Genomic DNA, 16,397 nt, shown 5'->3' on the forward strand with positions numbered 1-16,397 from the left:
AACTTGCAATAAACACAAGTAGATATAGTTTGGGACTCTGGACGGCTGCGTTTACACTGGAAACCAAATTCTGATATTTTTCCCACTAATTGATCTTTTGACCACATCAGATCTTTTCACGTAGGCTCTTTTTCAGCTGGTCTGATTTGCCAACAGACCAATTAGTGGAAAAAGATCAGAATTGAGCTGCCTGTGTAAATTCGCTATCGCAATGGGGAAATCTAATAATTTTGTTTCTATAATCTGACTTCTGTCTGCTCTCATTTGTTCCCGACATAACCCATGATACTGATATTTAATCTATGAAAATACAAAATCATTGATTACTGATCTTTAAAAGAGCACTATAGACAATGCTCATTGTTGAAGACAATGTTTATTATTGAAAAAATATGATTTATGAAAATAGCGAGCTAGCTAACCGTTTGCAGCTAGCAATCTGCAGTATGAATCACACACCAGGATAGGATTGGTCAGTACACTGTATATACCGTACAACAAGGTATTTGGAAAAAGCCACAGGAGGGTTTTTCAATGCCGCCAATACCATTGAAACAGTTACGTTTTTTAATAAATGTGAATATTTTTAAGTACATACCTGCAGTCAACTTGTGCAATATGTTAGGAGATAAAGAACATTGCATTCTTCATCTCACCTGTCACATTATTATGAAGCTTACAGGCAGTACCCAGTCACGTCACGTGGTCTTTGTTTACAAGCACACAATGAGAGACCAGAGCCTTGAGTGTCACTCACTGTTGTGCAGCATGCGCCAGGTGATGTAATTACAATATGGAACTCACAACTAAATATCTTATAACTATGAAGTCAGTCTGTTTTGTGCATGCAGCAAACTGTGTAGCATTTTTAGTTACTTGTATAGTGTAGGTCAGAAACTGTACAAAATGTTCACAATGCGGTTGTTAGTATTTAGTTAGCATTTTCTATGGTATTTTACATGTACTTGTTAGCATTGCTAACCTTTGGATTACAGCACATCAGTGGGGTTTGAAAACAGCGCCCCTTGTGTTCAGTGTCAGTATTACAAACTATCCTGGTATGGCACAAGGTCAGTATAAAGTTTAGACACTCTGGATATCACCCCAACCTACATCAGGATGAACAATAACCAATTATTTATATTTTATTACATTTGAAATTGTATAAACATTTGGTATAAAATATACATGTATATATCATTTCCTCTGGATCTAAAATAAGCAAATAATTTTTAGTACACTAAGATTTTATAGATGTCCTATAGATAATCCTACTGATTTTCATCCATGGATCCATCTCAAAGATTTCGTTTAGACAGGCAGCCCATTTCTGATATTTTCTTCACTAAATGTGTATTTTGACCAACCAGATCAACTCTGAAAAAGATATGAAAAGATCTGATATGATTGGGCTTTTGACCAATTAGTGGAACAAAGATTAGGGCCACGTTCAGTTGCCAAACGTTCTCGAACGTTGCAGATAGAAAATGTAATTTAGAGCCGATGGCATTCCTTATTCTACATATCAGAGAGACATGTTTAATCTACATAGCTTTCCTATCTAAACGTTCCAAAACGTTCAATCCTGTTGAACGTGCCACACAATTGGGCTGCCTGTGTGAACGCAGCCTAAGACCAGGAGCACATTCCGCAGGATTTAACATTTTGTAACATTCAGATAGAAATAAGCAATGTAGCTCAAACATGCCTCTGATATGTACAGAAAGGACTCACATCGGCTCTATTCATGGAATTTCTATCTGCAACGTTCAAGAACGTTTGGCAGCTGAACATGGCCCAGTGAAGAAACACAACATTGCAAAATTAAAACAAACATCAGCAGCATGGCTGACAAAAACAGATTCATCTTCACATCCAGAGGAAAAGCTACAGAGCAAAACGCTGGGTAGTGGTGAGTGGGTAGGAAACCCTTGTCTTGCTGTACTATATCTGCTGTGTCATTTTTGTTCATTTTGATGGGATGTTTTCAGTTATCCTCAAATGTAAACATTTAGGACAGTGGTGTAGCTGTACTGGCACTGCAGCTATCAGTTTGTTGATAACAGTGCAGCAGTGTGATATCTCTCCAGTCCCTCCACTGAGCATACCCAACAAAGGCTCCTCTGTAGTCTAAGAAAAGGCTGTTTTAAATGGATGCCATTTATACAGTGCAGCAGCTGCGCTACTCATACATGCTCTATGCTGATGGTGTGTGTGTTTTCCATAATCTCTCCTTATTCCCACTTGTAGATTTTGAGCATCTTCTCAGTGAGCGAGGCCAGGTAACTGCCCTGATTCACCTCAAACGGGCAGATGTCCAACACTGGGAGGTCAGCAGGCAACTTCTGAATCAGGGATCCACTCCCTGCATCCCACACCTGGAACAAAATGACATGATTAGAATCAATAGATCAATGTGAAGCTCTTGATGCCGTTTCATATTTTTCAAACAGCCTCAAATCAGTCATATGTCTCTCAGTATTATTGAGTTCTTTCAACTACAAAACAGTTGAACCATTGATTCTTCCCTAATCGCAGCAGTGGGTGAAAGTTTAGGGCTCTATCTGTAATGACTGACACAATGTGCTCCCTGTCTCCACAGTGGACCATGATTTCCTTGACCCTGTTTTCAGTGCTGCATACAGATGTTCACAAAACAATTATTATTGCCAATGCCCACGATTCTGTACACAAGTGATACACAGAATGGAAATCATTGCCAATCAATGCTCACCATTGAATACGTGTGAATACACACACACACACAAGCCAGTGGCTCACCATGGTGGAGTTAGTGGACTCGTCCCCGGCACAGACCAAAGTGGAGCCCTTCCCGGCCGGGCTTCTGAACACAGCGTTCTTGGTGAGCACTTTGCAAGAGGAGCCGGCGCTGAAGGTCTGGACAGGGTAGCAGGAACACAAGGGCTCCTGGGCCGCATCCTGCTGTAGAGTCCTGTTCAGCTCCATCAGAACACAACGCAGAGACGGGTTGGAGCGCCCTGGGGTCACACGGGGTCAAACACAGAGACTGTCAGTCAAAATACTGGTGCTAGTGGTCAACACCGACCCCGGTCCTAGAGAGCTACTGGGGAATTCAGGCTTTAGTTCATGCCGAGCTTAGAGATATTAGAATCAATCCTGCAGCCAGAAGCCAGGACTAGTGTGAGAGTGGGCAGATTTCCTAGATCCAACAAAGACTCTGGCAGCAGTATCAAGCAGAATTCTATCAGACAAAAGATTATACATTTTATTTTTAACACACATTTTTATCCACAGTTAAGTAAAGTCATACTGTATATAAAATAAAATAAATCACAACAGCTGTGATGGAAACAGGAAGTTTCAGTACAATTTTATAAATGCCAACAGAATTCGTTCATTCGACATGGGATCTTTTTGTGTCGGTAACATTAATTACGTGAGAAATGGCTATAAAAACACCGTTATGCGACATATTGATATAATAACCATCATATCAGAGTAAACTTGGAGTCACGCGATGATATGGTGTGTAGTCCTCCCACTACTACAACTCAGGAAACCATGCAATTTTAGGTTACAGATAAAATAAGTAATGATGAACATAACAGGGTGGTGAAAGTGCACGGTGATGAGCTTGATGCTGCTTCCTAATAAATATCGAGGGTCTTATTCTGGTGACATGATGATGATGGTTGCCATTTGACAAATAAAAATAATCTTGCTCTTTTGTCTATAATAATCTCATCATGTAGTAGGCTATACTTGCACTGTATCAGCACGCTGTTGGCTAGAGCACATGTGCCAAGACCAGAGTGGGCACATTCGCTATACAACGCAAACATTTTTGAAAATGCAATGAAAACCCATTTAAATAGTATTTCCTATTTGGTACATGGGAATTAAACTGCAAAAGTTGTACACTACTTCATCACGCACAACCTTTTATAACCAACAAAAAAATCTCTGGTGGAAAAATGCCCATATTGTTTTTATGCATATTTTTGGATATTCACATGAAAATCTGTTGCCAATTGGATGGAAACCTAGCCACACACACACACACACACAGTGATTCTGCTAGCACTTCGTGTTCGATTAGCTCTGAGTAGAGAAGAGCTGAACACAACCGGTTGCCAACAGTAAAATGTTATGATGACACTTCAGCTCCTTCTCTTTACTACAGACAGTGCTTCATTGTCCCTCAGTCTCTCACCTGGTCTGTAGGTGACCAGACAGTGTCTGCTCTCTGGCTCCACCTGGATGTCTGTGCAGCCTCCTGTCTCCAGGGGCAAAATGTGGGGTCTGTAAGTGGTGCTGTCCACCTGCTCCCAGAAGCAGCCCCCCTCCAGAGAACCTGCGATGAGGCCGCCACACGGGAACGAGCTGGAGGAGGCGCGAGGCACGTAGGACAGGGAGGCCACGGGACACCTGGGAGGAGCCAGAGGTCATGGTTTGGCCTTGTGGTTTTAAATCACACACTGTATATGTATTACACCATGTGAATGACATTTCACACACCATGTACATATTTCAGTTAACCATCTTTGAGAATGAGTAGCAAAACCCAACTGCTGAAAATAAAATACCAAATCTAACTTTTTCTGGTCAGATCCTGTGGTCAGGGAGGAAAATCTTTGGGCCCTAGCTACAGTGACTTCAGAAAGTACTCATACCCATTGACTTATTCCACATACTGTTGTGTTACAGCCTAAATTCAAAATGTATTTAAAATATTTTTTCCTCACCCATCTACACACAATAATGACAAAGTGAAAACATGTTTTTTAGATTCCCTCAAATGACTAGAGGTCGACCGATTATGATTTTTCAACGCCAATACCGATTATTGGAGGACCAATAAAAGCCGATACCGATTAATCGGACGATTTTTTCTCTTTTATTTGTAATAATGACAATTACAACAATACTGAATGAACACTTATTTTAACTTAATATAATACATCAATAAAATCAATTTAGCCTCAATAAATAATGAAACATATTCAATTTGGTTTAAAGAATGCAAATACAAAGTGTTGGAGAAGAAAGTAAAAGTGCAATATGTGCCATGTAAGAAAGCTAACGTTTAAGTTCCTTGCTCAGAACATGAGAACATATGAAAGCTGGTGGTTCCTTTTAACATGAGTCTTCAATATTCCCAGGTAAGAAGTTTTAGGTTGTAGTTATTATAGGACTATTTCTCTCTATACGATTTGTATTTCATATACCTTTGACTATTGGATGTTCTTATAGGTACTTTAGTATTGCCATGTGTAACAGTATAGCTTCCATCCCTCTCCTCGCCGCTACCTGGGCTCGAACCAGGAACACATCGACAACAGCCACCCTCGAAGCAGCGTTGCCCATGCAGAGCAAGGGGAACAACTACTCCAAGTCTCAGAGCGAGGGACGTTTGAAACGCTATTAGCGCGCACCCACTCGGTTACACCAGCCTAATCTCGGGAGTTGATAGGCTTGAATTCATAAACAGCAGAGCTGCTGGCAAAACGCACGAAAGACTGCTCTATCAAATCATAGACTTAATTATAACATAATAACACACAGAAATACAAGCCTTAGGTCATTAATATGGTAGAATCCGGAAACTATAATCTCGAAAACAAAACGTTTATTCTTTCAGTGAAATACGGAACCGTTCCGTATTTTATCTAACGGGTGGCATCCATCAGTCTAAATATTCCTGTTACATTGCACAACCTTCAATGTTATGTCATAATTACCTAAAATTCTGGCAAATTAGTTCGCAATGAGCCAGGCGGCCCAAACTGTTGCATATACCCTGACTCTGCGTGCAATGAACACAAGTGAAGTGACACAATTTCACCTGGTTAATATTGCTTGCTAACCTGGATTTCTATATATGCAGGTTTAAAAATATATACTTCTGTGTATTGATTTTAAGAAAGGCATTGATGTTTATGGTTAGGTACACGTTGGAGAAACGATAGTCCTTTTTCGCGAATGCGCACTGCATCGATTATATGCAACGCAGGACACGCTAGATAAACTAGTAATATCATCAACCATGTGTAGTTATAACTAGTGATTATGGTTGATTGATTGTTTTTTATAAGATAAGTTTAACGCTAGCTAGCAACTTACCGTGGTTTCTTACTGCATTCGAGTAACAGGCAGGCTCCTCGTGGAGTGCAATGAGAGGCAGGTGGTTAGAGCGTTGGACTAGTTAACCGTAAGGTTGCAAGATTGAATCCCTGAGCTGACAAGGTAAAACATCTGTCGTTCTGCCCCTGAACAAGGCAGTTAACACACCGTTCCTAGGCCATCATTGAAAATAAGAATGTGTTCTTAACTGACTTGCCTAGTTAAATAAAGGTGTAAAGAAAATATTTTAAAAAATATTTTAAAATTCGGCAAAATCGGCATCCAAAATTACCGATTTCCGATTGTTATGAAAACTTGAAATCGGACCCAATTAATCAGCCATTCCAAATTATTGGTCGACCTCTACTTCTGACCCAAAGAAATTGTGATACAGTGAATTATAAGTGAAATAATCTGTCTGTAAACAATTGTTGGAAAAATTACTTGTGTCATGCACAAAGTAGATGTCCTAACCGACTTGCCAAAACTATAGTTTGTTAACAAGAAATTTGTGGAGTGGTTGAAAAACGAGTTTTAATGTCTCCAACCTAAGTGTATGTAAACTTCCGACTTCAACTGTAGGTGTAGTGGGACAAACTGTGGTTGAGAATATAGACAAGCTGACCAATAACCCCTGGTCTGGCTGTCAGACTTACCTAGAGCGTAGTGGCTGCAGCTCCTGGACGTGTGTGCTGGTGTCTCTGGTGTCATACACCAGCACAGAGCCGTTACTGAGACCAGCGTACACATAGTTGTTGTTGTCCAGGCACCAGCAACAGCTCCACACTGGCTTACCCGTGTTGTACGTCTGCACCACTGTGTTGGTCATTAGACTGCAGGAGAGAAATAAATAAATACTGTCCTTTTAACCATCAGCGTTTTGTTTTCAATCTAGGTCTGACTGATTCTTGCAATCAAAGAATGTTCTACCTTAGCAAGTGCAATGTTCTTCTCCATCAGAGCCTGGGGATATTAAGTCAACACCATTCTGAAATAAACTGTCCTGATAAAACTCTCTGCTTGGACACTGACTGATTATCTGTCTCTTGTGGTTACCTGGTGAGTTTGATGGTGTTGTCCAGGGCAGCAGAGAGCAGGAGGCTGTCAGCTTGTCTGTTGAATGCCAGGCCTCTGATCTGTTTGACATGGATGGGAACGTACTGGCATGCCTTCAGATTCACCGTACTCACCTTCTTCACACCGTAGCCTGGCGGGTAGACACAGAGAGAGGAAGAGTGTGAGGGAAGGAGAGAAATGATTCCAAGAAATGGCTTTCATGTCTTACAAAACTCAGAAATGCTTCTTGGGAGGTAGCAAATATTTCAGACGGTTGAAAATATGCCCTCTGATATTTTCATATCTATGCAAAAATACAAAAATTCACAGTTATTCCGTACTGAAAGCATATCAAAGCTGATCAAAGGTCTTACCGGGCACCAGGGTGGTGTGTGGGGAGGGAAGGGAGGCCAGCAGGCAGCTGAGGGGTTCACAGTAGGACAGCACCCTGCAGCCCCCCGCCTGGGACACTAGCACGGCCTTGGAGAAGACGTAGTGGCCCCCCTGGGTGCTGTCCTGTCTCTGTGAGAGCCCGGAGAGAGAGGCCCCTGAGTTCTTAGAGGGCCTACAGCCAGGCTGGGCCATCAGCGTCTTCAACTCCTGGGAGAGAAGGTAGAGAGTGATCCAACTGTTCAATGGAAGTCCGTGTTCAAGCATAACAGATGTGATCAACAAAACCTTGAAATTCAAGATATGATTAATATCAATGATTATAGCATGTTGTTCTAATCTACCTGATAAACGGATGGGGGAGATAGAGGGGGGAAGGGGAATTACAGATAAATCAATAACAACATCAAAAGGAACAAAGTACCTGTATCTGCTTGCGTAGTTTCCCACATTCGTCTGTCATCACCTGCAGTTGTAGCCGGCACTGGGCTGACTCTAGTTCAGCATTCCTACGCATTGACTGCTCCTGCTCCAATGACCTGCACATATAACAAAACAACACATTCAGACTCACTGGCTGTGTCCGAATACCCATACCAGTGTACTACATCCTTAAACTGCATAATATGCACTCATCGTGGTATACTCATCGTCGTATAGTAAAAAGTATGTAGTACGCCAAGGCCACAACGCAGTAGCGGCTCCTGACTGGTTGAGAAGGTGGGGCGGGGCTGAGTGCGGGTGGATTTCTCCCAATTCAACAGACATGCATCACAGTAACCAGGCTGATAATAGATAATTTCCAATGTTATTAATTTCTCTAAGCTCTGAATAAAAAAGGAATGGAGTTACAGGCCTACTCAGGCTGGTTATAGGCAAACTATCACATTAGACCTACAGTGCATTTGGGAAGTATTCACACCCCTTCACACTTTTCCCACATTTTGTTATGTTACAACCTTAATCTAAAATGTATTGAATTATTTGTTTTCATCAATCTACACAGACAATACCCCATAAAGCAAAATAATTAAAGTACCTTTACATAAGTATTTAGAACCTTTGCTATGAGACTCGAAATTGAGCTCAGGTGCATCATGTTTCCATTGATCATCCTTGAGATGTTTCTACAACTTGGAGTCCATCTGTGCAAAATTAAATTGATTGGACATGATTTGGAAAGTCACACCTGTCTATATAGGATCCCACAGTTGACAGTGCATGTCAAAGCAAAAACCAAGCCATGAGTTTGAAGGAATTGTCCGTAGAGCACTGAGACATAATTGTGTCGAGGCACAGATCCGGGGAACAGCACCAAAAAATATCTGCAGCATTGAAGGTCCCGAAGAACACAGTGGCCTCCATCATTCTTAAATGGAAGAAGTTTGGAACCACCGAGACTCTTCCCAGAGCTGTCCGCCCGGCCAAACTGTGCAATCGGTGGAGAAGGGCCTTGGTCAGGGAGGTGACCAAGTACCCGATGGTCACTGAAAGAGCTCCAGAGGGGGAGAACCTTCCAGGAGGACAACTATCTCTGCAGCACTCCACCACAGTCAGGCCTTTATGGTAGAGTGGCCAGACAGAAGTCACTCCTCAGTAAAAAGCACGACAGCCCGGTTGGAGTTTGCCAAAATGCACCTAAAGACTCTCAGACCACGAGAAACAAGATTATCTGGTCTGATGAAACAAAGATTGAACTCTTTGGCCTTAATACCAAGCATCACATCTGGAGGAAACCCGGGCATCATCCCTAAAGTGAAGCATGGTGGTGGCAGCATCATGCTGTGGGGATGTTTTTCAGCAGCAGGTACTGGGAGACTAGTCAGGATCGAGGGAAAGATGAACGGAGAAAAGTATAGAGAGATCCTTGATGAAAATCTGCTCCAGAGCACTCTGGACCTCAGACTGGGGCGAAGGTTCAACTTCCAACAGGATAACAACCCTAAGCACACAGCCAAGACAACGCAGGAGTGGCTTCGGGACAAGTCTCTGAATGTCCTCGAGTGGCCCGGCCAGAGCATGGACTTGAACCCGGTCAAACATCTCTGCAGAAAATAGCTGTGTAGCAACGACAATTTGGTTCCATTTCAACATATTTATTACTGAAACAAAAGTGCTGTAACATACAGTACGTCAAAAGTTGACACCTACTCATTCCAGGGTTTTTCTTTATTTGTACTATTTTCTACATTGTAGAAAAACAGCGAAAACATCAAAACTATGAAATAACACATGGAATCATGTAGTAACCAAAAAAAGTGTTAAACAAATCAAAATACACTTTATATTTGTGATTCTTCAAATTAGCCACCCTTTGCTTTGATGATAGCTTTGCACATTTGGCATTCTCTCAACCAGCTCCACCTGTAATGCTTTTCCAATAGTCTTGAAAGACTCCATCACACTCCTTCTTGGTCAAATAGCCTGGAGGTGTGTTGGGTCATTGACCTGTTGAAAAACAAATGATAGTGGGACTAAGCGCAAACCAGATGGGATGGCGTATCGATGCAGAATGCTGTGGTTGCCATGCTGGTTAAGTGTGCCTTGAATTCTAAATAAAATCACTGACAGTGTCACCAGCAAAGCACCCCCACACCATCACACCTCATTCTCCATGCTTAACGGTGGGAGCCACACATGCGGAAATCAAACGTTCACCTACTGTGTGTCTCACAAAGACACGGCGGTTGGAACCAAACATCTCAAATTTGGACTCAGACCAAAGGACAGATTTCCACCGGTCTAATGTCCATTGCGCGTGTGTCTTGGCCCAAGCAAGTCTCTTCTTATTATTGGTGTCCTTTAGAAGTGGTTTCTTTGCAGCAATTAGACCATGAAGGCCTGATTCACGCAGTCTCCTCTGAACAGTTGATGTTGAGATGTGTCTGTTACTTGAAATCTGTGAAGCATTTATATGGGCTGCAGTTTCTGAGGCGGGTAACTAATGAACATATCCTCTGCAGCAGAGATAACTCTGGGTCTTAATTTCCTGTGGCGGTCCTCGTGAGAGCCAGTTTCCTCATAGCGCTTGATGGTTTTGGCGACTGCACTTGAAGAAACTTTCAAAGTTGTTGAAATTTTCCGGATTGACTGACCTTCATGTCTTTAAGTAATGGACTGTTTCTCTTTGCTTATTTGAGCTGTTCTTGACATAGCCCTATTTGGTAAAATACCATGTCCAGATTATCTTCTGTATAGCACCCCTACCTTGTCACAACACAACTGATTGGCTGAAACGCATTAAGAAGTTAAGAAATTCTACAAATTTACTTTTAACATGGCACACCTGTTAATTAAAATGCATTCCAGGTGACTACCTCATGAAGCTGGTTGAGAGAATGCCAAGCGTGTGCAAAGCTGTCATCAAGGCAACGGGTAGCTACTTTGAAGAATCACAAATATAAAATATATTTTGATTTGTTTAACACTTTTTTGTTTACTACATGATTCCATATGTGTTATTTTATACTGGGTCTTCACTATTATTCTACAATGTAGAAAATAGTCAAAAAAAATAAAAACCTGGAATGAGTAGGTGTCCAAACTTTTGAATGATACTGTATATAAATTAAAACAAATAACCTAAATGTTCAAATCAAAAGGCTATTGCATAGAAAACATGGACAGTCGGGTGCATCGCAAATTCAGAACCACTGGACAGCAACATAAACTAAAGCACTGATCATTGGCAATGAGATCAGAATGACTGCTAAGGCTTGATCCATAAATTAAATAGGTAGCCTACAAAACGAAAACAATCCATATGTTCAAATCAAAAGGCCTAACTAACATGACATCAGTAACATCCCGAGTTACCAGTGCCGACACATTCACAAATCAAAAGGCCTAACTAACATGACATCAGTAACATCCCGAGTTACCAGTGCCGACACATTCACAAATCAAAAGGCCTAACTAACATGACATCAGTAACATCCCGAGTTACCAGTGCCGACACATTCACAAATCAAAAGGCCTAACTAACATGACATCAGTAACATCCCGAGTTACCAGTGCCGACACATTCACAAATCAAAAGATGTTTAGTATTTAGTTTAAAAGCTCTGACGAATGCCAAGAGAACCAGAAACACTTCAATGCAAAAACACAAATCCCCCCCCCCCCCCCCAAAAAGACTTCAGTTTAGCCTACGATGCAATACCGTGATCATTTTAAGGAGAACAAAAACAACTTTGCCTACATTTGAACACTACCGCAAAAGCTTTGCTATTCGGCCTCTTCCAAATTAAGTAGTCTAGTTTTGTTGTTTGGCTACTTGAAGAAAACTAAGGCCTATCACTTGCAGCCCACCTCTCCCATGCATTGTGGAAAAGTGTGCATCACTCTCTCAACCGCTCCCTACACACAGCAGTGAATAAGGTCAAATCAAGAGGAGCTCAGCTACCTTACCTCTTCATATTCTCCTGCTCTGTGTTGTCCACAGCCCTCAGCTTGCGTGCGTACAGGAGGACGATATCAGAGCGCTTGGCCTTCTTGTTGCACTGCAGACATGCACAGAGCAGTAAAGGTCATTATAAGGACTGGACATAATCTGAGGGAATATTTTCTTATCAATAAATTACATCATTGTCTGTATGGTAAGTCAATGCAACTGTATTTTAGTCATTTTGTGGCAGTATTTTCTCAGATTTAAGTAATTCAGAGGGCATTTATTAGGTTTCAAATTATTTTTGACTGCTTGAGGAAATTCATCTCCAGCACAGAGTCAATTTGGTACCAGTCATTACAGTGGAACAAGGAGCATTTTGTCACCTAGGAGGGACTGCAAATACTGAGTACAGACCTTCCTGAGCAACTCCACTCCTCTGCCCCCAGACATGCCGAGGCTGACAGACAGACATGCAGACACTGACCTGGGGACACTTGGCTCCCTGGCCCTGGCCCTTCACCCAGCGGCCAATGCAGGTGTAGCCGAAGAGATGTCCGCAGCGCAGGGTGGCCAGGCGGTGCTCCCCTGACGTGGTCCAGGGCTCAAAGCAGATAGAGCAGGTCTCCCCCTCCCCCTCATCTCCTTGGGACGAACGAAGAGCCGCACCACTGGTGGCCACTGGGGCTGTTACACTCTTGAAAGGGGACCGAGAGAGCATGCCGATGGTACTACAGAAACTGCACTAGCTAGCTAATCATGGAAATATTATTCCCCTCCAAGATTCTAGGCCCATCACTGGCAATGAATGTGGTCTTACCTCAGGATTCACTTGATTTCCAGTCTCTGTCCTCGCAGCCTCTGTGGTTGCATTAGAATCTATTCACAGGATAGACATGGTTAGATTTAACTCTTCATAGGTGACAGTCTAAAATGGCAATGCGTGGAACAGACTTGAGCTCGAGGTTGGTTTACCTGAAGGATTTAGGCCTTGCAGTGGCGTGGCTGCCACAGGAGGGTTCATTCCTAGGCTGGAGGGAACAGCAGGTTCGTCAGGGTCGTGAGGGTCTACTGGCCCTGCGGGGTCTGCCTCATCCTCTGACTCGCTCGACTCAGTGGTATTGCCAGAGTCAGGGTTGGCTGCAGGGACTCGCAGCAGGAAATCTAGGAAGCGGCTAGCAGAGGGAGAGGTCTGGGTGGGGTAGAGCGCCCTGACGCCTGGCCTTTTATCACACACAGACAATACAGGAACAATAAATGAGTTGTTGGTGAAATAGGTACTCAATGAAGTATACAATGTCTCCGGTACAGTTTAGAGGGAGTGACTCCAGTCCAACCATAACTACCTGGCTCTCCGCTGCCTCAGGGCTGCTGCTGTAGTGACGCTGGGCCCAATATGACCCTCCATTCTGATCCTGGGCCCAACTTGACCCTCCACTCTGATTCGGTTCTGACTGAACGCCCAGGTGGTTGGGAGCCGTGGCGGGTCTAGGGGAGCCGCGTCTGCCTCGTCCTCAACCTCAGTTTCGCTGCCAGAGTCAGGGATGATGATAGGGAGCTCCACATTGCCTGCCATAGCATCTGATTCTGGTTCCCTCCTGGGGACCCCCAGCTGCAAGTCCACCTCCATCGCCTCCATTTGAAAAGCACTACGTAAAATATATTGTAATTATTATCCTGAATTTGTCCAATAGAAACTTGTTTTTGCTGCAAAAGGTTTTCCGTTTGGAGTAAACGGTTTCTGTTGCAAAAAAAATAAAATAAAATAAACGCAAGGGCACCCCTGTAGGGCACGCAATGCTGCCTGGAGCCACATAGCTAGGGTGACAACAAAAATCAGGTTATGTACAATGCCTTCAGAAAATATTCACCCCCTTGACTTTTTCCAGATTTTGTTGTGTTACAGCCGGAATTTAAAACGTATTTAATTGTGATTGTCACTTATCTACACACAACCCATAATTTGGCAAATTGGAAATGTGTTTTTTGAAACCTTTACAAAATCATAAAAATTGAAAAGCTGAAATGTCAAGTCACTAACTATTCAACCCTTATGTTATGGCAAGCCTAAATAGGTTCAGGGGTAAAAATGTGCTTAGCAAGTCACATAATAAATTGCATGGACTCACTCTGTCCCCCAATCCGAGCAGTGAATTTCAAACACATATTCAACCACAAAGACGAGGGAAATTATCCAATAGTTCGCAAAGGGCACCTATTGGTAGATGGGTAAAAAAAAATAAAGCAGACATTAACTATCCCTTTGACCATGGTGAAGTTATTAATTACACTTTGGATGGTGTATCAATGCAGTCAGTCACTACAAAGATACAGGTGCCCCTCCTAACTCAGTTGCCGGAGAGGAAGGTAACTGAGGGATTTCACCATCAGGCCAATGGTGACTTTAAAAGTTACAGTTTAATGGCTGTGACAGGAGATAACAGAGGATGGATCAACAACATTGTAGTTACTCCACAATATATATATTTTTTTACCCCTTTTTCCTCCCTAATTTCGTGATATCCAATTGGTAGTTACAGTCTTGTCCCATCGCTGCAACTCCCGTACGGACTTGGGAGAGGCGAAGGTCAAGAGCCATGCATTCTCCGAAACATGACCCTGCCAAGCCGCAATGCTTACTGACACACTGCTCGCTTAACCCGGAAGCCAGCCGCACCAATGTGTTGGAGGAAACCCTGTACAGCTAGTGACCGAAGTCAGCAGGCATGCACCCGGCCCGCCACAAGGATTGCTCCGCAATAGTAACCTAATTGACAGTGAAAAGAAGGAAGCCTGTACAGAACACAAATATTCCAAAACATGCATCCTGTTTGCGATACAGGACTAAAGTAATAATGCAAAAAATGTGTCAAAGAAATTGTACTTTTTGCACCAAATACAAAGCATTGGGTTTGGGAAAATCCAACACAAAAACATCACTGAGTATCACTCTTCATATTTTCAAGCATGGCGGTAGCTGCATCATGTTATGGGTAGGCTAGTCATCGGCAAAGGACTAAGGAGATTAGCATAAAAAGAAACTGAATAGAGCTAGGCACACAAAATCATAGAGGAAAACTTGGTTCAGTCTGCTTTCCACCAGAAACTGCGAGACAAATTCACCTTTCAGCAGGACAATAACCTAAAACACAAGGCCAAATATTCACTGGAGTGGAGTTGCTTACCAAGACAACATTGAATGTTCCTGAGTGGCCTAGTTACAGTTTTGACTTAAGTCGGCTTGAAAATCTATGGCAAGACTTTAAAATTGTTTTTTTTTTTTTAGCAATAATCAACAACCAACTTGATAGAGCTTTAAGGATCGTTTAAATAAATGGGCAAATATTGTACAATCCAGGTGTACAAAGTTCTTAGAGACTGACCCAGAAAGAATCACAGCTGTAATCGCTGCAAAAGGTGATTCCAATGTGTATTGAACACTTATCTAATCAATAGTGTTTTATTTCCATATTTTTGTGTATATATATATATATATATATATATATATATAATCCCCCCCACGTTGAAAGAGTATTTTGTGTAGATCGTTAACAAAAAAATGACTAAATCCATTTGAACAAAACTTGGAAAAAGTCGAGGGCTGTGAATACTTTCTGAAAGCACTGTAACTTGCATGCAATGCTAACTAGTTCACTAAATTGCCACGCAACGTTACTTGAAAAATGGTTAACACAAGCTAAATTGGATGGACAACCTAACGTTACGTTAGTGATAAGACCAGTTATGTAAATGAGAATACATTAGCTATCTAGTTAGCTATTTAAGATAAATGTTAGGTGACAATTGGCACAGTTAATAGGTAGCCAGCTAGCTAGGTAACAATGATAGCTAGTTAACTAGCCAGCTGCTAGGAAGTGCAAAACACAAAGCGGGATTTTGGAACTAGCAGTCACCGTACATTGAGACGGAAACCGAAGGCCGCTCTGCTAACTAGCTAGCTACTGTAGTTACTTGAAACCGTAAACATCACAATTAGCTAGCTAGTTACGGTACATTACCGATGTGGATATTTCGTGACAGTCTCGAATGTGATCAATGAAAAAGTACGGAGTTTTCATATATAGCAAGTGGCTACTCTTTGGAAATAACCTCCTTGCTAATAAACTAGCTAGCTAGTTATAATGCTAGCTAGCTCCACTCAGATCAGTCTGCCGCTTGCCGGGCAGTGTAAATTAGCAGCTCGCCTCTTCCTACCTTGGAAAATCGCGTTTTACCAAAACGATCCTTGACAGTGTCAAACTTCGTGAGTTACCATGACAAGCTAAATGGTTAAACTATATTACTCTTAAAGCATGACATTTGATGTAATTATAATCCGTTCCTAGTTTCGTTGCTATCTCCGTCGTCATTTGGAAGGCTCGAATATCCCCGCCAGTCTTCAATGGCCCGCCCCATAATGTTTCAACACCACCATTGGTGCGGCGCCAGACTACTAAAT

At 42.3% G+C, this 16,397-nt stretch overlaps 1 protein-coding gene across 1 annotated transcript; it reads right to left on the reverse strand.

The window, feature by feature from the left end:
* Positions 1–363: 363 nt before the first annotated feature.
* On the reverse strand, positions 364–16,315 carry LOC120052395 (E3 ubiquitin-protein ligase RFWD3-like). The gene is made up of 13 exons (XM_038999271.1): positions 16,154–16,315; positions 13,285–13,587; positions 12,914–13,161; positions 12,759–12,817; positions 12,426–12,635; positions 11,962–12,053; positions 7,976–8,090; positions 7,536–7,761; positions 7,162–7,312; positions 6,762–6,938; positions 4,196–4,410; positions 2,782–2,999; positions 364–2,378 (listed from the first exon to the last, which is right to left on the reverse strand). Exons 2-13 carry the CDS (start codon positions 13,575–13,577, stop codon positions 2,235–2,237), a joined length of 2,148 nt encoding a protein of 715 aa, XP_038855199.1. The 5' UTR covers positions 13,578–13,587; positions 16,154–16,315; the 3' UTR covers positions 364–2,234.
* Between the last annotated feature and the right edge of the window lie 82 nt (positions 16,316–16,397).

The sequence above is a fragment of the Salvelinus namaycush genome, chromosome 8 (genome assembly GCF_016432855.1).
Source record: "Salvelinus namaycush isolate Seneca chromosome 8, SaNama_1.0, whole genome shotgun sequence".
Classification (NCBI taxonomy): Eukaryota; Metazoa; Chordata; class Actinopteri; order Salmoniformes; family Salmonidae; genus Salvelinus; species Salvelinus namaycush.

Bases quoted from the DNA above. Each gene is read 5' to 3' on its own strand.
- LOC120052395 (XM_038999271.1), bottom strand. From the start codon at position 13,577: ATGGAGGCGATGGAGGTGGACTTGCAGCTGGGGGTCCCCAGGAGGGAA. The intron at 12,054-12,425 runs GTCAGTGTCTGC...GCATGTCTGCAG, and splicing joins AGGGAGCCAAGTGTCCCCAG to TGCAACAAGAAGGCCAAGCG. The intron at 4,411-6,761 runs GTAAGTCTGACA...GGCTCCTCCCAG, and splicing joins CTGCAGCCACTACGCTCTAG to GTGTCCCGTGGCCTCCCTGT.